Raw genomic sequence first — 22072 nt, 5'->3', positions numbered from 1 at the left:
ACGATAAAGTTATCTTTTTTTATTTTTTATTTATTTATTTTATTTGGTTGCACTGGGTCTTAGTTGTGGCAGGTGGGCTCCTTAGTTGCAGCTCAAGGACCCCTTATTTGCAGCACATGGGCTCCTTTGTTGCGGCAGGCAGTCTCCTTAGTTGTGGCATGCGAACTCTTAGTTGCAGTGTGCATGTGGGATCTAGTTCCCTGACCAGGGATCAAACCTGGGCCCCCTGCATTGGGAGCATGGAGTCTTATCCACTGAACCACCAGGGAAGCCCCTAAAGTTATCTTAATATCATATGTTTTTTTCAACATGAATTGATTTTTCTTTTAGTACACATATCCCACTCATTAAATCTTAAATTCAAGTTCAACACGTTTATCTCTTCATATCTCTTATAATAGCTTTTTGATCGATAACATTTATACAAATTTGTTATTAGGATATTAGTAAACTACTTTTAGATTTTTGGGACCAAAACACTTCAATGGTAACACTCAAGCAGGAGCCTTCCTAACTTTATTTTTTTCTTTGCCTTATGAATATGCTTATTAATTTTTTTCTAACAGTTCTATATAAATAATAAACTTTATACTCTACCTCATGTATATCTGGGTTGTTATATAGGTAGAACACTCCTAACCAATTGATTACTACTCACAAATTTACTTTTGAATGTCCACTCAGGAATGTGAGTTGCTCAGTGTGCTTAGCACTTTTTTTTTTTTTCCCCTCTGCCTTTCATTTTCTTTTCCCAGGGTCAGGCATCTGCTTTCACTCTGGATTTCTTCTCACCAGACCCTTTATAGTCTGGTGATGAGAAGAGGAGGGTGAATTTGGCCAGAATTTGAATTTATATTACATTATGTGATGTTCATCTTAGTATTGTATTAAAACAATACCTTACCTGATTTTTTTTTTTTAAGGAACTATGAAAATTTGATAAACACTTTGCTAGATGGTGTGGAGCAGAGAAATTTGTAAGTGCAAAAATATATATTTTTAATTCTCAAACTTTTATCTTCAGTATTATAGGAGGTTTCTACCCTGAAGGCCATGAATGACTGTCAGAAAATGCTGTAGTCTGATTCATGAGTTTAGAAAGTATGGGGCTAATGATAGGAGCAGTATTTTTCAATATACCTACCTATTTTGATTCTTGGGAAACTTAAAATTAGAGTGTTTCAAATACAGGGTTGTTTTTTTAAAGTGATTTTATGAATGATGTGTTCTGTGATTTCCTCCCCCCCGCCCCTTTTCAGGCCCTGGAAATTTGAACATATAGGCATTGGGCTTTTGTCTCTACTTTTGAGAGATGACCGAGTGTTACCGCTTCGTGCCATACGTTTTTTTATTGAGAATCTCAACCATGATGCAATTGTAGTTCGAAAGGTAGATACTTTATTTTAGCTATAATCTTGGGTTTGAAAATTTTTGCCTCACCTGATATCTTGAAGTGTATTGATTTGAAATCTACCTCTCTTGGTTCCGAGATGATAGTAATTCATCCAACAAATATATGAGGAGGTGTTCAGGTACTGTGCATTTCAACACTGGAGATATAGCAGGGAACATGTTTATAGGTTAATTGGAAAGATTGACTTTAAAAAATTAATTACAGTTATAACATGTTACAGAAGGGAAAGGTATCTGAGAGATACAACTAGTTGGTTTTAACTTGAAAACTGTTAGAGATAGGGTGCAAAATGGGGCTGACCTGACCTGGCACATTGGGAAAAGACCCTTAGGAAGAAATGTTTACGCTGAGATAGGAAGAATGAGCAGGAATTGGTTTAACAAAGAAAGGATAAAAGTTTTTTAGGCAGAGACTAGCATGGATGAAGGTTTAAGAGTAAGAACTGCAACTGACTCAGTCCAAGTCAGAGTTAGCCCTCATGTGGCTGTGCTGCCAGATGTCAGTGGGTGAGGTATTTCTCTGCTTTGGAAAGAAACAGAACCCAGCTTCTGCTTTTGATCAAGGGAGCAACCATTTGAGAGATTTAAAATTTTGATATATGTACCTTACCTGCTTCTTTTTTAGATGGCAATCTCAGCTGTTGCTGGTATTCTTAAGCAGCTAAAAAGAACCCACAAAAAGCTGACCATCAATCCCTATGAAATCAGTAAGTGCTATCAAACGTAATGAGTAGTGCTTCTCAGTCAAACTTGGAAAGTTTCTTTGAAATGTATAAATTACAGTTCTTGATCTCAAGTATTTTTCTATACAAAGTATAGAAGTATAGGAAGATTTTAATACGAAGTATGAAATAATATTATAAAGGGAAAACAGTTGACTTAATAAAAACTAGTGTTAACAAGTATTTATAAAAATAGATGGCACTTTATGTCTTTATAATACGTAAAATGTGTAGCTTTTATACACTCTGGGTACATATGTCATCTACTTACTTATCAGCTAAGCAATTATACTAGTTATTTATCAAACTGTATTTCAAAGGCTTAAAATACCATTACCATTTAATTCATCAATATGTTAAGTGTTTCTTCCTCAGTAGTAGGATTAGGGGCAAGGTTAATTTGATTTTGGAGGGAGAAAAACATCATTTTTATTACTTTGGCCATCAATTTTTTTTATCTCTGATAACTCCTGATTTGTTCAAACAGCTGTCTTCAGTTTACTCCCAACCCCATTTTGGGAGGGAGTGTAGCTGTACACCAACTACCACCTTTATTTTGGAACACTATAAAATGGTGTTAACTAAATGTGGGAAAGACTTTCATTTCATTATACTCTCTACTACTAATCTTGTTTTACCCTCACTTGAAACACATGTTTGTAGGTCTCATATTAAATGAATATTTAATGGTCCCAAAAAACAAGTGTGTGTATGTGCATGTGTACGTGTGTGTGTGTGTGTGTGTAAAGAGAGAGAGAGAATGTCAATGTGAACACATGGTGAAATGTTAAAATTGGGGGCATCTGGTTGAAGAGAGTATATGGGAATTCGTTGAGCTCTGTAATTAATTAATTCAAACCAAAAAAGTTTTAACAAAATTAATCCTTTTAATTTTGGTAAAAGGGATGAAGTATGGATCAAACTTGACTTTCTCCCCTCAAATAACTATCCCAACACCATTTAATCCCATCTTTCCTTCTCTGATGTGAAATGCCTCATATGTATGTGCTTTTGCCTTGAGCGAATTTTAACAGAGTCTTGTTATGAAGATAAAGTCATGCTAGCACTATTTGAGAATAATTATTGCACAGTTATTTTGAAGTTCACGAAATGTAATTGTCTTTTCCTTAGGTGGATATCCTAAACCCACCCAAATTGTTGCTGGTGATAGACCCGATAATCATTGGTTGCATTATGATAGCAAAAGTATACCAAGAACTAAAAAAGAATGGGAGTCAAGTTGCTTTGTGGAAAAAACTCACTGGGGATACTACACCTGGCCACAGTAAGTTGCAACTTGCCATGCACCTTATTATTAAACTTATCTTTAATATAATTTGTTGTATCATTTGGATTTCTAGGGAGGTTCTGAGGCAGTTGAAGCAGTTAGAGGTACTTTGTCACCAAAGATACACAATCTCTAGCTTTTTCCCTCGTCCCTCTTCCTCTTTTTCTTTGTTCTTGCCAGTGCTAGGCCTCATCCTGCCTCTTTCCTTGTCTTTCCACTGAAACCCTTAGACTTCCTTAGTCCACCATTATACATCTAAGGAGTTTGTTAACAGTTGCTCTAAGTTATATTCCTACTTATTAATACTACATATGTCTAAACCAGCCCCAAGAAATACTTATTTGTCTCTTATTGACACCAATAATCTATGTCATTAGGATGCAGTGACCTGAGATTTTTAAGGTGGAAGACTGAGTGATATACTCGTAACCCACAACTTACCATCTGATTAGAGTTCATTAGAAGTACCTTCTAATGCTTTCTATCCAGGAAGCTCTAATGTTGTTTCCTATGTGTATTACAAATATAAACTCTTACTGTGTAGGAATATGGTTGTTTATGCTGGTGTGGAAGAGCAGCCTAAACTTGGCAGAAGCAGGGAGGATTTGACAGAGGTAAGCATTTAATTTCACCACGTGTAAACACTTACCTGGTTCAGATGCATCTTACTTTTGGCCCCTGATTTATATTTCAAGCTAAGTTCATGGGTTTTTTTCCCCCAATTTGTGTATTGCAGTGTAGCACAATAAGTATTGGTAAATGTGCGCTCCCTTACTCCCCCCCAGCCGTCCCCCCTTCTCTTAGGACCAGTTAGCACAAGTCTTCTATATCTAAGGTCACTCCCAAGTTACTACATACTTAGCCCTCGGGTACTGGCTTTAATTTTTTATTGCGTATAAATGATGGATACTCAGTAAATAGATGTTTGTAGATTTAAGTCGGAACTTCTTAGTCTTTGTAGAACTTCTTTATCATTTTGAAAGTTGATGAAGGACTTTTAGGTTTATGTCTTCCTCAAGTTAATGTTGTAGCTTTTATTTTCTAATTCTGAGCAAAGTTTACCTTTTAACTGCTGATATTTTATAAATATGGAAATAATTTGCTGGGGTTTGGTTTGCAGCTTGGAGGATTTTCCTAATTTGCACAGAAATTGGCACAATAGCATTAAGTCTTCATTTCTCAAGCAGAACATTTTTGGTTTTATTTCGCAGTTTGAGAAGTGGAATCCAAACCTGAAGAGCTGAAGGAAAACTTTTAGCTATTCTTAGGATTTAGCATTTTTAGGAGGCAATATTATTTTGGTTCCAGAAAGGCTCTATGAGAACTAAAAATTCTTTAAAACAAAAATAAAAACTTACTGTTGAGTTTCAAAACTTTATGGTTGAATTTTAATGTTTTCAGAATCATGTTTTTAAATAGATTTTAATCCCTGAATGTTGTTCTTTTTTTTTAACTTTATAGGCAGAACAGATTATATTTGATCATTTTTCTGATCCTAAATTTGTGGAACAGTTAATTACTTTTCTATCTTTAGAAGACAGAAAAGGAAAAGATAAATTTAATCCTCGACGTTTTTGCCTCTTTAAGGTAACTATGTTATTTACATACCCTTTTCATAAAGCTTAGTGACTGTCAATTTGTAGGTTCATAAGTTTTAAAGTATTTGTTCAAAGTTTGAGTTTAGTCATCTGTTATCTTTAAAATGACTCTGGAAGTAATGCCTATCATATTCATCTTGGCTTAAGGTCTAGGGCTCAAAAAAAAACAAGCTTTTTAGTATTTATCTCTAATATTTGTAATTAGCAGTAGAAGCAAAAAACCAAAACCCACAAGACTATGTGCGTTTCATGTTTATTTGATTTTTTTTGAGGTGTGTGTGGTATTTTTAGGGTTAGAAAGATTATTAATTTTTCTTTCACTGATCATATTTTAATGTAATGTGGCAAATGACAGTGTTTTTACCATTTTAACTTACAGACATTGTTAAAACGGTTAAGTTCTATAGGGGAGAACATGGAGTTTTTTAAGCACAGTGGTAATAACAGCAAACAAATATAAGCATGTGATACTGGAGATGCTAGTCGTTTGAGTACTGAAGAACTTTCTTATTTTTATTTGCATAGGGTATATTCAGAAATTTTGATGATGCCTTTCTGCCAGTTCTGAAGCCCCATTTAGAACGTTTGGTTGCAGATTCACATGAGAGCACCCAGCGATGTGTTGCAGAAATTATAGCTGGTTTAATCAGAGGCTCTAAACATTGGACATTTGAAAAGGTGATGTAATTTGTACAGTGCATTCCCTCTTAAAGCTGCATCATCCATTTATGCAGCAATTCCCAACGCGTTAGGTATTAACACCTAGCTCAGTCCCTCAGCCTCTGCCACCACTGCCCCTCTGCCAGCATTCTGGTGCCACCTCGGGCCGGCGGTCCTCAGGAGGGAGCAAGGCGACAGGTGGCCGGGCGGGCGGCTGATGGGGGCAGCAGCAGGGCGGACAGTGGTCCTACCCGCTTGTCTCGTCTCCATGGGGTTAGCCCGTGGCGCCTGTGAGCTCTAAGGTGGACAGCAGGTTGTGTGTTTATCAGAACATATTCACGGCTGCATCGAGGGCACACACATCTTTTTAAAAAAGAAAAAGATGTTAACACCTAAAATATGAAATGTTTAACTTCATATTGCTTTTGAGTATAGGTCACAAAGTCGTGGTCTGTAGGTGGCATTGAATGTCTTTTAAAATCTGAATTATTTTCCATCCTGTGTAAAGGATTTTAGTTTCTTTTGAGAAATGGGAAGATTGTGGAATACTGGTCCCGCATTGCTGCACTGTGTCAGTTGGCTGGGTCTGTGCATGGGTTTCTCCCTTCCTGAGGCACTCTCTAGCTTCTCATTAAATCTTTTCTCTTAGCCTCAGTGCTAATTTACATTACTCATTTGGTCTCGTAGATGGTTTGAGTTTGACAGCCTTTTTTTGAGTATCTGTCTTTTTAATTATAAGATTAAGTTTTACATATCCACCCTAAGGTTAGTTTCTTAGCTAGATGCACTAGACTGAAAATAACCTGGTAAAATGTCCAGAATGCCTGAGTAAAAGGTAGGCTGCCATTTTTCAAAGAAAAGATGCAAATATTGTTTCTGGTAAACTTAATTACACATTCTTTTTAGGAGGATTATCAACACTTTTTAATATATTAGTTTAGTTAAATACATATTCAAATCATGTATTAAAGTATTCGTTAGTTTGTAATATTGCCATTTTCCTGCTCACATATGAAACAATTTTATTTAAACATGTTCATACATATCCTTGTCATCCTGTCTCTGTCATTTTTGAGTTACCTCATTTCTAGAACACATCTCCCTTCCGTATAAGTTATTTAAGATGTAGCTTGTTTTTTTCTTTTATTCAGTGCCTAGTGCTACCACTGGAAATTTTATCCCAAGCCCTCTCTCCCCATTTGTCCTACATAGGTCCTTTTGACTAAAGTATAGTCCATGGACTTGCAGCTTGGGCATCACTTGGGAGCTTATTAGAAAAGTGGGATCTCAGGTCCCACCCTGATCTAATGAATCAGAATCTGCGTTTTATCAAGATCTCAAGGTGATTTGTGTTCTCACTAAACTGTGAGAAGCAGTTTAGTGTTTAGACACATATATATATTCACAGTCTCTGTATAACTGAACACTTTTAAAGTGCTATTTATAGTCATCCAAAACTTGGAATTTAAAGGTTATACTTCAGGCTAATACTAAATTGTATTGAAAAGTCATTGCTTCCTATATTAGGATTCAATCAAGTGACTTCCATAAGCATGCAAAATACAGAGATGATTGAGATTTTGTTTCAGCCCAGTGTACTATGTCATTCAGACATTTAAAGAGAGAACTTTTTAATAGTATGAGAGATTTTGTGAGAAACCATATAAAGTGTCTCCTCGGGGCTTTCCTGGTGGCGCAGTGGTTGCGCGTCCGCCTGCCGGTGCAGGGGAACCGGGTTCGCGCCCCGGTCTGGGAGGATCCCACATGCCGCGGAGCAGCTGGGCCCATGAGCCATGGCCGCTGAGCCTGCGCGTCCGGAGCCTGTGCTCCGCAGCGGGAGAGGCCACAGCAGAGGGAGGCCCGCATACCACAAAAAATAAAATAAAATAAAATAAACTGTCTCCTCTTTTCTGATTTTTGTTTTATTTTTTTGGAAAAAGATGGCCTTATTACCTGGATATGTATCATGGTGACATGGTGAAGTTACTTTCTTGGCTTATTTGGGTCTTCTAAGAAATAAAGGAAGTATCAGGTTGTGTATTTGTATGTGTGTGTTTGCAGAAAAAGATAGTTAAAGAAAAATGTTCTGAGTATCATTAACTTTTTCCTGTGTATTTTGTTTTGAGTAGGTGGAGAAGCTTTCGGAGCTTTTGTGTCCTCTGCTTCGAACAGCATTGTCCAACATTACAGTAGAAACTTATAACGACTGGGGAACTTGTATAGCAACGTCCTGTGTAAGTTCTCCTATTCATTTTTGTGTCTCACTGATCTATTCAAACTGTTTCATACCATGTCTCAAAATGTGTAAAATCTCATTATACCTCTTGAATCCTGAAATTTTATCATCTCACATGACTGGAGATGGTTCTGTTTAGCTTTTTAAATAAACCTTGAGTGATAACTCTTAAGTGATTGTTATACCTTCTCTGCCATGGTAATTGCATTTTTAGATTAAATGACAAGTCAAATCCTATATCTAGAAGTGTAACTTACATACAGTAAAAGCCAGATGATACAAGGTTATAGGTATTATTTTTGATATCTTATATGTCCAGGGCAGTTATAATTTGATTTAAGAGAGTCATTTTAGCTAACAATTTTCTCACTGTTAGTCTTTCTAACATGAGCTATAAGAATACATTTGGATTTGACTTGCCTATGAGTTTTAGTTTGATTTTCTTCCTCTATACTTATATTTATTTATATTTCTAAAATAGCAATGTCTGATTTATTTGAAAAATTGTATGACCTCTATTTTAATTGCTACTGCTTTATATTTTCAACACAGGAAAGCAGAGATCCCCGGAAACTTCACTGGCTTTTTGAGCTGCTGTTGGAATCACCACTGAGTGGTGAAGGAGGATCCTTTGTAGATGCATGGTAAATAAGAAGGAAGCTTATGAGGTTAACAAAAGATTTTACAACGAAAGATGACATCTTTGTTCTTTATGTATAAGTAGAAGTGAAATGTCTGTACTCCTAAAGGCTACATAATGTAACACTGTCTTCTGGGAGATGACCATAGTTCAATTCAATACAACATATGCTTCTAAATACAGTTATTTCTCAATTGAGAACAAATAGGAGAAATGGAGGCAGCCTGAGCAATTCAAACATAAAGTAGGTCCAGCCTACTCTGCTGTCACATCTTTTATATCAGGACTGCTTTTTTGTACCATGACAGTATTTTTTTTTTTTTTTTTTTGGTGGTACGTGGGCCTCTCACTGTTGTGGCCTCTCCCCTTGCGGGGCACAGGTAAGAAGGAAGCTTATGAGGTTAACAAAAGATTTTACAACGAAAGATGACATCTTTGTTCTTTATGTATAAGTAGAAGTGAAATGTCTGTACTCCTAAAGGCTACATAATGTAACACTGTCTTCTGGGAGATGACCATAGTTCAATTCAATACAACATATGCTTCTAAATACAGTTATTTCTCAATTGAGAACAAATAGGAGAAATGGAGGCAGCCTGAGCAATTCAAACATAAAGTAGGTCCAGCCTACTCTGCTGTCACATCTTTTATATCAGGACTGCTTTTTTGTACCATGACAGTATTTTTTTTTTTTTTTTTTGGTGGTACGTGGGCCTCTCACTGTTGTGGCCTCTCCCATTGCGGAGCACAGGCTCTGGACGCGCAGGCTCAGCGGCTATGGCTCACGGGCCTAGCCGCTCCGCGGCATGTGGGATCTTCCCGGACTGGGGCACGAACCCGTGTCCCCTGCATCGGCAGGCGGACTCTCAACCACTGCGCCACCAGGGAAGCCCTATGACAGTATTATTAACTTCTTTATCACATGTTCTAATTTTCATTCTTTCCTATTAGGAAAGAAGATAGTAATCCTTTTAAGGAAAAATATACTTGGGCATAAGGAGCTGCAAAAAATACTGAACAAGAGAACAAAATCTAGATAATCCTATAACAAGAAGAATAATTTTTTTATTATTATTATTAGTGAGGAAACTTCTGATGCTTAGAGATTAACTCAATGAGTATTCTAAAGTCAGTGTTTCATTTGATTGTATAGCAGTGGAGATGAAATGAGATACAGAGAAAATGATGTAGAAAAAATTAATAAAATCTTCCTAAAGGTGCTATTCTAAATTGTCAGTTTGAAAATGAAACAATTTTAAGTGGAATACAGACATCATTAATCTATACTGTCAACATGTAAAAGCAGGACTTCCCTGGTGGTCCAGTGGTTAAGACTCTGCACTTCCACTGCAGGGGGCATGGGTTTGATCCCTTGTCGGGGAACTAAGATCCCACATGCCACAGAAAAAAAAACAAACATGTAAAGGCAGAGGGGGCACTAACACAACTCTACTGTGCTTTATTTTTAGTCGACTCTATGTCTTGCAAGGTGGTCTTGCCCAGCAGGAGTGGAGAGTACCTGAGCTATTGCATAGACTACTGAAGTACTTGGAACCCAAACTCACCCAGGTTTACAAAAATGTCAGGGAAAGAATAGGGAGGTAGGTATTATTTTCTCTGTGGTATGGTATACCTCTTGAGTTCTTTTTATCAAATTTTAATGTCTAGTAATACATACTGGTTATGTTACTGTTGAGTTTCATGATATCCTCTTCTTCAGATTTTGTTTTATATTGTATTGTGGGACATTAGACAAGAGTCTCTGAATGTAAAATACAATGGTAGTGTGCTCACAAGCCAGTGGGAAGTAGTCACCACACTGTAGTTTTTAATGTCTCAGAATTGTGTGCACAGGCACAAGACCCTCTCTAGGGATTGTCTTGGGAAAATTTACTTTGGTTGGGTCATACGTTTGAACCTTAGTTTTATTGATAATGTGGGATCTCTTCTTATTATATGCATTTTATTTTACAGTGTGCTGACCTATATATTCATGATAGATGTTTCTTTGCCAAACACTGCACCAACAGCATCCCCTCGTGTCCCTGAGTTTACTGCTCGAATTCTAGATAAATTGAAACCCCTCATGGATGTAGATGAAGAAATTCAGAACCATGTTATGGAAGAAAATGGAATTGGTGAAGAAGATGAACGAACCCAGGGCATTAAACTCTTAAAAACTAGTGAGTGGCTAAACTTAGTAGAAACTCCCTCTAAAAACAGATATTTTAGATTATCCTATTGACTTCTCCCCCCTCCCCTTTTTATTATGGTAAAATGTACATAATATAAAATTTATAGCTGAGTTGCATCAAGTACATTTACATTGTTATACAGCCATCACTTTCATCCATCTTTATACTCTTTTCATCTTGCAAAACGGAAACTCTGTACCCATTAAGCAATAACTCCTCATTCTCCCCTCCCTCAGCCCCTGGCAACCACCATTCTACTTTGTGTCTCTGTAATTTGCCTATTCTAGGTATCTCATATAAGGAGAATCATACAATATTTGTCCTTTTATGTCTGGCTTTTTTCACTTTGTGTAGTGCTTTCAGTGTTTATCCATTCATCTGTTCATGGACATTCAGGTTGTTTACACCTTTTGACTATTGTGAATAATATTTCTATGAGTATTAATGTAGAAGTATGTTTGAGTCTCTGCTTTCAATTCTTTTGGGTATTGAAAGCAGAATTGCTAGACCATGTGGTAATTCTATGTTTAATTTTTTGAGGAGCCACCAAGCTATTTTCCACAGTGGCCGCACCATTTTACATTCCAACCAGCAGTGCAGAGGGGTTCCAACTTTTCCATATTTTTGCCAACACCTTTTATGACTATAGCTCTCCTTATAGGTGTGAAGAATGTATCTTGTGGTTTTAATTTGCATTTCTCTTATGACTAGTGGTTGAAAATCTTTTCATTGGTTTATTTTCCATTTTTGTTTCTTCTCTGGAGAAATGTCAAGTTCTTTGCCCATTTTTGAATAAGGTTGTTTTGTTGTCATTGAGTTGTAGTTCTTTCTGTATTCTGGATATTGATATTCTGGATATATTCTGGATATCAATCCCTTAACTGAAAATGATTTGCAAATATTTTCTCCCATTTTGACTCTCTTGATAGTGTCCTTTGATGCACAAAAGTTTTAATTTTTTTTTTTTTTTTTTTTTTGCGTTACGTGGGCCTCTCACTGTTGTGGCCTCTCCCGTTGCGGAGCACAGGCTCCGGACACGCAGGCTCAGCGGCCATGGCTCACGGGCCCAGCCGCTCCACGGCATGTGGGATTCTCCCGGACCGGGGCACGAACCCGTGTCCCCTGCATCAGCAGGCAGACTCTCAACCACTGCGCCACCAGGGAAGCCCAAAAGTTTTAATTTTAATGAAGTCTGATTTACCTCTTTCTTCTGTTGCCTTTGCTTTTGGTGTCATGTCTAAGAAATTGTTGCCAAAAATCCAGTGTCATGAAGTTTGTCCCTTAAGTTTTCTTCTAAGAGTTTTATAGTTTTAGCACTTTAGCACTTTGAGCTAATTTTTGTCTATGGTATACAATAAGGATCCAGCTTCTTTCTTTTGCTTGTGATACCCAGTTTCCCAGCATCATTGGTTAAAAAGACTGTCGTTTTTTTCATTGAATAGTCTTGGCACTCTTGTTGAAAATTGATCGGCCATATGTGTGAGCATTTATTTCTGTGCTCTCTGGCCTATTCAGTTGGTCTCTATGTCTGTTCTTATGTCAGTACCACACTGTTTAGATTACTATAGCTTTGTATTAAGTTTTGAAATATGGAATTGTGAGTCCTCCAACTTTATTTTTCAAAATTGTCTTGATTATTGAGGGTTCCCTGTTGTTTGTATATCTAAAACTTTTTCAAGGATTCTAAGTATAAACAACTAACTTAGTCATCAATTTTGCTTTGTTAGGATTTTTGAAGGCTAGTTTTAATTTGTACTTTGTGTGTTTGTAGACCATTAATAATTTGCTGATCATTCTTTGAGGGTGGCTTCAGTCCCCTAGATTAGTTGATACCGTTTGTTATGGATCATGTCACACTGCTGATCTAATTTGTGAAGTAACACAGACCTCTTTCTTTACATTGAAGAGCTATCAGAGTGGCTGACACTAGCATTATAGAATCACTCTACTTTGTAGTCTCTAACTGGATAGCAAAGACTGACTCTTTGTGTTTGTTTCCATAAAGTATTGAAATGGCTGATGGCAAGTGCGGGAAGATCCTTCTCTACAGCAGTCACTGAACAACTTCAGCTTCTACCTTTGTTTTTTAAGGTAAGTTTATGTCTGAAATTAAAAATGCATCCCCTTTTGACCTTCAAAAGGAATTTATAATTATCATCAGATGGTTGATAGGTTTTCAGACTGTGTATGATTTGTTTGCATCTCTGAAAGGTAGAATAGTCACAGGAAAATCATTAGGTGTTAGTGGTTAAATATTTGTTGAAATAATCTTTCTAATATTAGATAAGAGTAGGATCTTGACAGTTACATGAAAAGTCTAAAGACAGAACATTGTTTCACTGAGAGCCAGTTTTCAAGTAATAGTTTAGGAAAATATTGATAGCTTAAAAAAAAAAGCCACAATGACATTTTTGAATATAGCTATTTCTGACTTTTTAATTCAATGTATAATAAATTTGAATATCAAAATGTCCAGTATATTGTATTTATTTTACATTGCTAAATGGCACTATATATAGTTGGTTCTAACAAATATTTGCAGGAAATAACTTGTGTCTGGTAATTGTATTGAAGTTTTATTTGATGCAAGATATAACCTGAGGTGGTTTTAATTATTCATCTCTCCAGTCAGTGGATAAAGCTAGTAAACTAAGATTATATAGTAGTTTCCAAAATTATAGTTGGTAGTGATGGCTGTGGTTGATTGTGGTTAAGAAAACAGTCTCGTCTTATTGCAAATTGGGAAGGCTTGGCACAAACGTCACCACTACTTGACAATTATTGGTCAATACAGTTGTTATTATTTAAGACGGAGGACCCTTGTTACTGTTTATTAGCAAATGGCATGCTAAACTTTTCATCTGCCATGGTGTATTTTGTCTTTAGGAAATTTCAAAAAGATAACACTCCTGGAAATTTTCAAAGGATTCACTACTAAAGTACTTTTTAAAGTGCTCTGTAGGGCCTGATACCCATGGATACCTTTGGGATTTTTTGGGATATAAAAGTGGACAGTAGCCATTAGTGTATAGATAGGTCTTTGTTACTTGTAGGTCCCTGGTGTAGATATGGTTTGTCTTTAGGGCAGTGGTGCTTAAACTTTTTTCCACTACCACATACACAGTGGGTATGGAACATGATCTCATATGTTCGTAAATGGGTAATGTGCAATGAATGTTGGGATAGCTGGAGTTCCACCCCTTTTCTTCACTCAGAAAAAAGTCAGAAAGCAAATAGTATATGAGCATGAGGTTGATAGGATGATTTATTTGAATCCACTTGAAATTTGCAGAAAAATGTGTATCATTAGATTGCTGTACTGCATAATTTGCTAGTGATGGGCCTAACAGTTAACCTGAATATACAAATCTTGAGGTTGAGAATCTCCTTTAGGCCTTCATGGTTAGTGGGATCTGGGATATGCAGGCATCAAATAGTTGGGGAAGTGTGAGCACTACTGAATATATTTTAACTGTAATGAATTTTTATGTATGATGTAATTACAGGTTTTTTAAATAAGAAACTTTATCTTTCAGAGATAAAAATAACTTTTTTGGGGGGCGGGGCATGCTGTGTGGCTTGTGGGATCTTAGTTCCCTGACCAGGGGCTGAACCCGTGCCCCCTACACTGGAAGCACAGAGCCCTAACAACCGGACTGCCAGGGAATTCCCGAAAATAAAATATTTATGGATGAAATATGTCTGGGATTTGCTTCAAATAATTTAATTGGGGGATGGGGAACCACAGGGGAGCAAAAAATGAAAGGATTAGCCATGAATTTGTCATTGTTGAAGAAGTGATTGATTCATGGGGATTCATTATACTATTCTCTAATTTTGTGTATGTTTGGATCTTTCTGTAGAAGTTGTTAAAATTAAAAATGTAATTTCTTTCATGTAAGGATGCCTTTGTACTTATTGGCTATTTTTCAGTTTATGTCTTTGGTTTTTTTTTTGTTGTTCTCTAGATTGCCCCAGTGGAAAATGACAATAGCTATGATGAACTGAAAAGAGATGCAAAGTTATGTTTATCACTAATGTCTCAGGGGTTGCTTTACCCTCATCAAGTGCCTTTGGTACTTCGGGTGCTAAAACAAGTAAGAGTGTATATCAAACACTTATATCTTTGGTTTACAATTCTAAGAATTTCACAAAGTCAGCTGTGGTACACACAACACCTGATACTTGCATTCATTTTGAGTCTTCTTTTAGTATGAGAGGAGACATATGTTGACCAAAGAAACAGATTTAGAATCTGTACCTGGCTCTGCCACCGACTTCTGTGACATTGGGCAGGTCACTCAACCCTAAATTTTCTATATACATAAGGAGCTAATTATTGAAGCACTTTGGATGCAAAATGCTTATGAGGGAGAGGGTGGGCATTCTCTTTTACCATTTCCCCTTTATTTTATTCACTTGTATTTTCTGATCTGTGGTAGAAAGACCTAAGTGAGTATATATTTTCTGGCTGCATTTTTATTTATTTATTTAATTTATTTTTGGCTGTGCCACAAGGCATGTGGGATCTGTGGGATCTTAGTTCCCCGACCAGGGATTGAATCCACGCCCCCTGGGCAGTGGAAGTGTGGAGTCTTAACCTTTGGACCACCAGGGAAGTCCTGTGGCTGCATTTTTAGTGTACTATGTGCTCAGCTTTATGCAGATTACACATGTGTTATATAATATAAAAAATGGACATGTTCCCATGGTTTCCCCTGAAAGATATTTTTTAACAGCCTCAAATGGTATTTTTTTGCAGTAGAATTTAGTAGTTCTCAGTTTTGTTTGCTTTCATTACCCTACCGGCTACTATCAAAAGTAAAATAAAATAATGTGCAAGTGTTGGAGGATTTAAGAGTCATTAATTGTAAATAATTCTTCTAAAATTGACTTTTATTTGTGTTCCTTTCCCTTTACTCTGAACCATTCATTCATACATTCAGAATAACTAACTTTTACCTGAAATAGCTTGTGCAACCTTTTTTTTAGAAGGAAGTATAAGATGAGCTTGCTCTAGCTATACCTGTAAAAGTAGAGTTATATTGGAAGTCTATATTATTTGTACTTTCACTGTCATCTCATGTTCTTGTCAGCACTGTTTTCATTATTTCCACTAATTTCTCATTCACAGACAGCAAGAAGCAGTTCTTGGCATGCTAGATATACAGTACTGACCTACCTCCAGACCATGGTATTTTATAACCTCTTTATTTTCCTAAACAATGAAGATGCAGTTAAAGACATCAGGTGGCTGGTTATAAGTCTTTTGGAGGATGAACAGCTAGAGGTAAAATTTAGGTTATAGCCAACCGAAATTTAATAAATTTAAAGAAAGCATTATGGCACCTCTTTTAAGAAGTATTTACACACTGATATGTAAAGTAAAAGTAACTTTAATTTTGACATAGCCTATGTGATTAGTTTTGATACCCCAATCATTTCCTGTAGTACAGATGGAAACAAACATTGGACATGTTCTTGTTCTGGCTTCTCTTTGCAATTGGGCAGATAACATTTATGAACCAAAGTTTTCTTAATCTATGAAATTGCAGGTAATACTCTACTTACCTTACTGATTTTTAAAGGGCTAATAGGAATGTGTATGAGAGCAGTTTCAAGAGAATGAAAATCTACACATAGGTGCTATTATTCAGTAGATTTAAGATAAGGTTGTCCCTTTTTATTTTCCTTGGTAGAGAAATTAAAGTCAACTTTTTTGCTGAAGTAGCATTAAATAAGATATTACTGTCTAAATTGGCCTTAGGTAAAGAAAATGTAATTGAAAATCTTGTGAAATGTTTGCTTATTTTATTTTATGGACTCTATGGGTTTTCCATGTAGTGGAGCACTCCCAGTAATTATCTGTATTTTATTTGAGAGCACTGAAAATAGATTTGTATCCCTAGGAAACTGGGAATGGAAATTTCTCCACCTCCCTTATGAACCTATGAATTTTGCATTCCAGCTTTCTTGTGTTCTGGGAGCAGATATGTCCAGTTCCTAGGGTACTCACCAGTGGTTATAACTCTGACAGGCTTCGATTAAAATATTTGCAGCTATCTGTAAAATTTTTTTAGACTATTCTTTTTTTTTATTATTAAACTTAAAGGAATGGAAATGGAAAGGTGGAAATCTCAAAAGTCAGTGTTTCCTACCTTTAAATATTATAGCAAAATGGACTGTTTTTGGGACCTTGTTTTAGAACATTTTTATAGATTATTCTTGTATTTTATTCCATGTAGTAGGCTTAAACTTAGCTGTTACTATAAACATAAGCATGACATTTATTAAAACTATCAGTTTTAAAACATGTGGTACTGAATATCAGTAATAATTAGCCAGAAGTATTCATGATTAATATTGGGGAAAAAAACTTTGTGGTAATCTAAATGAGAAATGTTTAAAGAAAACTTTATTAGATTTAAAGGAAAATTTTTAGAAATGTTGGGAAATTTTTTATAGATGAAAAAGCTAAATACCTTTTTTGCTTACCTTGTAAAGTTAATTATTATAGACATGTACAGACTGACCCTTGGAACAAAATATCACAAAAGTAGATGCCACTACCGGGAAAGAGAACAATTCAGTTGGAGGTGTTTGGGTAATTTGATAGCAGTTTGGAGAAAAAAAAAATAGATTAGAACATCTTGCACTGAAGTGTATTCCAGATATAGTATAGATACACCCTCCCACCCCGCCAAACACATACTTTTTACTTAGAGAAAGTAGGAGAAATGAATTTGGATATTTATGTGACCTGTGAGCCGAGAATGACATTCTGAGTATTTAAGTCAATGGATTTCACAAGTCCAGAGATGGACAGATCTGACCACAAGAATGTTAGAAACTCATCAGTTTAATTGGTCAAGCATCAAACTAGAGAAAAACGTAAGAAGACCATTAAGACCTTGAGGAGTAGATAGTGGTGGTGGTATCATATATGTATGGGTGAAAACAGTATAAGCAGTAAACAAAAGTCACACCTCTCTTAATGACCAGAGAAATACAAACTTAAAACAATGAGACTCTTAATTTTATGTCCTCCACCCACCAAAGACAAAAATGTGTAATAATAATAACCAGTGTTGGTAAGTTAAAACCTAGTATTCCCATTAGTTTTGTATCATAGTATGTTAACACTGGCTCTTTGAAAAGCAACCAGTAGCCACAAAATTAATAGTAAAATTGGAGATATATTGAAATTTAGTAATCCCAATTCTTAGAATTAGCCATGTCCTAAGAAAATAAATTGCAATATGGAAAAATTATATAAATTAAGTGTTTTGTAGCATAGTAGTGAGAAGTTGAAAGCATTCTAGTCAATAGTTGAGTATGAAAATAAATCATGGTATGAAAAGAAATAATGCAACCAAGTATGAAGTAGTAAAACATTTTATAATGTATTTCATATAATAATGTAATAAAAGTAGCAAAGAATATGTTAAGAACCCCCAAACTGTCACATTGAAAAATTTAAGAAAAAATCTTTTGAATGAATAAGTAGCAAAGCATTTGAGTGGTTTTTTTTCAAATTATTATTGCCTTTCCTTACGACTATTCAGCAGAAATTTTTGTGATATATTTGAGATAACCTTTTACAGCTTTTTTGTCTTCCCAAAACTTGAGTTCCCATTTCAATTTGAAATGGACTGTTAAACACTCTTCATTTAGTACTTCTATAAACTGTATGTATAGTCTGACAACAGCCTGTGAAATTCATGAGTTTAAATGGATATAAATCTCTACTATGTATGCCAATTATAGAAATTATCCTGTATCTTTATTACCAGTGAAAACAACAACAGCAGTTGTTTTAAGAGATGTAGAGTCTAGGAAAATTTTATTTTAATGTCAGGCTCTGGCACTGCTTTTACAGTTACACCCCAGATAAGAACTATCAGTCAGTGAGAAAATAATTAATGTATGGTTTGTATAGCATGGTTAACCATTAAACTTTCTGTGAACCTGGTGTAGTGACTCATCCATCTTGAGGCCACAGACCCTTTGAGAATCTGATGAAATCTCTATTAAGAAACTGCAAAAGAGCATTTACACCATTTGTATACAAATATCAGGGAAAATCCCCACCCCAGTTCCCTTACCACTCTCTTCATCTCCCCAGGCTTAGGATCTTGGCTCTAATGGAAGTGATTGTCTTCTATAGGTTCGAGAAATGGCTGCTACCACCTTAAGTGGTCTGTTACAGTGTAACTTCCTTACCATGGACAGTCCTATGCAGATTCATTTTGAGCAACTTTGCAAAACAAAACTACCGAAGAAAAGGAAACGAGATCCTGGTTTTGTAGGAGATACGAATACGATTCCTTCTGCAGGTAACAAGACTGATGGAAAACACCTTTTGGGAATTAACCAGGTTTAACTCAACAAATATTTATCGAATGCTTGTATGTGCCTAGGTCTATGCTAGGTACCGGAAATAGCTGACCCTGCTTTTGAAAAGCTTTGCATATAGAAGGCAAGACCTGGGGTGTAAAAGCTGAAATTGAGAGAGGTACTAAGGAATGTGTACACGGCTGCATACAACTACTGTAGTAAATCAAGCCTGTACCCACCCACCTGAAATCTCTTTATAAAGAGAGGTATCCAGAATTAGTTATTTTGGAGGATCTAAAATATTTGTTTTTAGAATTTATAACTTATGTGTCAATGTACTAAGAGAAAAAACTAAGAAAACAAGCCTTGCTTTCATTTGGAGAGAGGAAAATCATTACTTCCCTAGGCGTTTGATAGAGGGTGAGAACACTCATTATTCTACAGGAGCTTCCACTCTAATTGAGCATGAAGGTAAACAAGAGAATGAGATCTGATGACTGTGTCATGTTTAAAGAGAAATTTAAGTGTGATTGCAAAGAAGCATCCGATCTTGCCACTGTTAACTACACATAGTCACAAGAATAATGGAAAACATAGATGATTAGTAAGTGGGAAGCTGACTGAATTTGCAGAAAATGCTTGGAATATGAAGCTCTTAAGTGCTGATTATAGCAAGGTTCTAATTTTGTTTTTAATTTTATTGAAGTATAGTTGATTTACAGTGCTCTATGGTAGGACCTTGCCGTTTATCCATCTTGTATTTAATAGTTTGCCTCTGCTGACCTCACACTCCCAGTCCTTCCCACCTACCCCTCCGCCCCGCAACCACAAGCCTGTTCTCTGTGTCTACCAGGGTTTTGATTACGTCATATAGTTACCTAATAGCAATTTCCAATAAAATACCAATATATATTCTAGTTTTTTTGCTTGAAAACTGTGTTTTTAATAATTAAGTACCAAAGTAGTTTTAGGTTTTTGTTATAACCAAATGGCATTGTTTATGACTACTCCAAATTCCCTTATTCTTAATTTCAACTCCCTATCCACAGCATTTTGTGTATACACATATAATAGACTTACAAACACATACATGCACACATCTTTATTAAAAAACAATGAGGGGGCTTCCCTGGTGGCGCAGTGGTTGCGCGTCTGCCTGCCGATGCAGGGGAACCGGGTTCGCGCCCCGGTCCGGGAGGATCCCACATGCCGCGGAGCGCCTGGGCCCGTGAGCCATGGCCGCTGAGCCTGCGCGTCCGGAGCCTGTGCTCCGCAACGGGAGAGGCCGCGGCAGAGGGAGGCCCGCATACCACCAAAAAAAAAAAAAAAAAACAATGAGAATTTGAAAGCACTTTAATGTAACTTCTGTCACTAAAAAGGAAGAATAGAGGCCCTGTAGAATACAGACACATAGCAGTTCTGTTTTGCGGAATCCAGACGTTCCACATTCACGGTGTGTTTACCTAATGAATTGATGCATTCTGTAGGAGGTAGTCACATCCAGAAAAGTGGGATCTAATTTTGACTGGTGATCTTTTTAGGATCAGGGATTGCACTTTCACATATGATATGAATTGATCAAAAAAGCCATTACTATGTTAGTTTTACCAAGTACATGACACATTTCTGGACCTAAATATAATTATGCTGTCATTGAGGGATGGCTATAGGATGTTTTTAGTTTAGCCTTAAAATCATGTTTTTGATATGTGTGCATACAGAGTCATTTTTAAATGCAGAAATTCAAACATTGGAAACAACTAGTGTGATCGAAAACTAATTTATTTCACTGTAGCAAGTGCAATAGAGTCCTGTAAATATTTGCACATATATTGCTGTTTTCTTTGCAGAGTTGGTCAAACGCCATGCCGGGGTGCTGGGACTCGGTGCATGTGTTCTTTCTAGTCCTTACGATGTTCCCACCTGGATGCCCCAGCTCCTTATGAATCTCAGTGCACATCTGAATGATCCTCAGCCTATTGAGGTAAAATTCTCCCTTGTTAGTTTCTTTGCACATGTATTATCAGTGATATTTTGTAAGAAACCATTTATACTAATCTATATACTCTGGATCTTCTGCTTTGATAAAGCTACTAGCCCTACCTCTGCCAGAGCCAAGTTACTCATCAATAATTATTAAAATATTGCAGAGACCCTGCTGCCTGTATATTTGAGATCTTTTGGTAGCAAGGAAATTACCATAGCTTCTGTCCCTCCGAGTCCAGTGGAAGTAAGGTATTGTCAGTGTTGTCAGAATAAATTTTATGCTTCTATTTCACTAGCATTTTATATCTAGGAAGTTTCTAACTGGGAGCTAATATTAAACAGGAAAATGTGATGGTATTATTTAGTGAACACCTGTGTTCCTACATTAAACAACTTGGAAGACCAATGACTTTGTTCTTTTCACTTTGGTAAATAGATGTAAGTATATATTGGAACTGGTTTAATAATGTGGTGCAAGTTCTGGTCGCTTGTCCTAAATTGCAGCTAGTACTAATTCTAAAGAAATAAGCTTGGTGGCTTTTTGAAGTAAGATTGGTTTATTGGTTTTGTAGCTCTTGGTGAAGCGTAAGATCTGAAGTCTAGAAGGATTGTTATTTAGCTAAAGGCATCTTAAGTATAACCCTGGAGAGGTTAAAATAAAATGTATGTGGGTTGCCTACTCTACAGATGACTGTAAAAAAGACCTTATCCAATTTCCGAAGGACGCACCATGACAACTGGCAAGAACACAAACAGCAATTCACTGATGACCAGCTGCTTGTTCTCACCGATCTCCTCGTGTCACCCTGCTATTATGCATAGAAAGGTGAGGCAGCAAAGTTTAAAGAAGTCTGACATCCTCAAATGTCATTGGTTTGATAACTGAGAAGCAGGTATTCCTAAGTTTTTTCTTTCATGACTTTTACTATGGCCAGTGGAAGTTAAGTTCCCAGAGAATTTTATCCTTTCTTCTCTGCTTTAGGTATTAAGCAGAGAA

General features: G+C 36.4%; 1 protein-coding gene across 1 annotated transcript in view; it reads left to right on the top strand.

Annotated features, from left to right (window-relative positions):
- PSME4 (proteasome activator subunit 4) overlaps window positions 1–22072 on the top strand; it is a 99498-nt gene that overhangs the window by 75584 nt on the left and 1842 nt on the right. Inside the window, exons 30-46 of the mRNA XM_024118664.3 lie at window positions 924–977; window positions 1260–1389; window positions 2039–2120; window positions 3267–3420; window positions 3968–4037; window positions 4885–5010; window positions 5547–5699; window positions 7811–7915; window positions 8470–8561; window positions 10027–10158; window positions 10532–10740; window positions 12758–12843; window positions 14721–14849; window positions 15887–16042; window positions 18920–19088; window positions 20940–21073; window positions 21763–21901. Of these exons, the coding sequence (XP_023974432.1) occupies window positions 924–977; window positions 1260–1389; window positions 2039–2120; window positions 3267–3420; window positions 3968–4037; window positions 4885–5010; window positions 5547–5699; window positions 7811–7915; window positions 8470–8561; window positions 10027–10158; window positions 10532–10740; window positions 12758–12843; window positions 14721–14849; window positions 15887–16042; window positions 18920–19088; window positions 20940–21073; window positions 21763–21897 (2116 nt within the window). The 3' untranslated portion in view covers window positions 21898–21901. The remainder of the gene's footprint in view (window positions 1–923; window positions 978–1259; window positions 1390–2038; window positions 2121–3266; window positions 3421–3967; window positions 4038–4884; window positions 5011–5546; window positions 5700–7810; window positions 7916–8469; window positions 8562–10026; window positions 10159–10531; window positions 10741–12757; window positions 12844–14720; window positions 14850–15886; window positions 16043–18919; window positions 19089–20939; window positions 21074–21762; window positions 21902–22072) is intronic.

This window comes from Physeter macrocephalus, chromosome 12 (assembly GCF_002837175.3).
Source record: "Physeter macrocephalus isolate SW-GA chromosome 12, ASM283717v5, whole genome shotgun sequence".
Taxonomy (NCBI): Eukaryota; Metazoa; Chordata; class Mammalia; order Artiodactyla; family Physeteridae; genus Physeter; species Physeter macrocephalus.
This window is presented reverse-complemented; position numbering and strand designations above follow the sequence as displayed.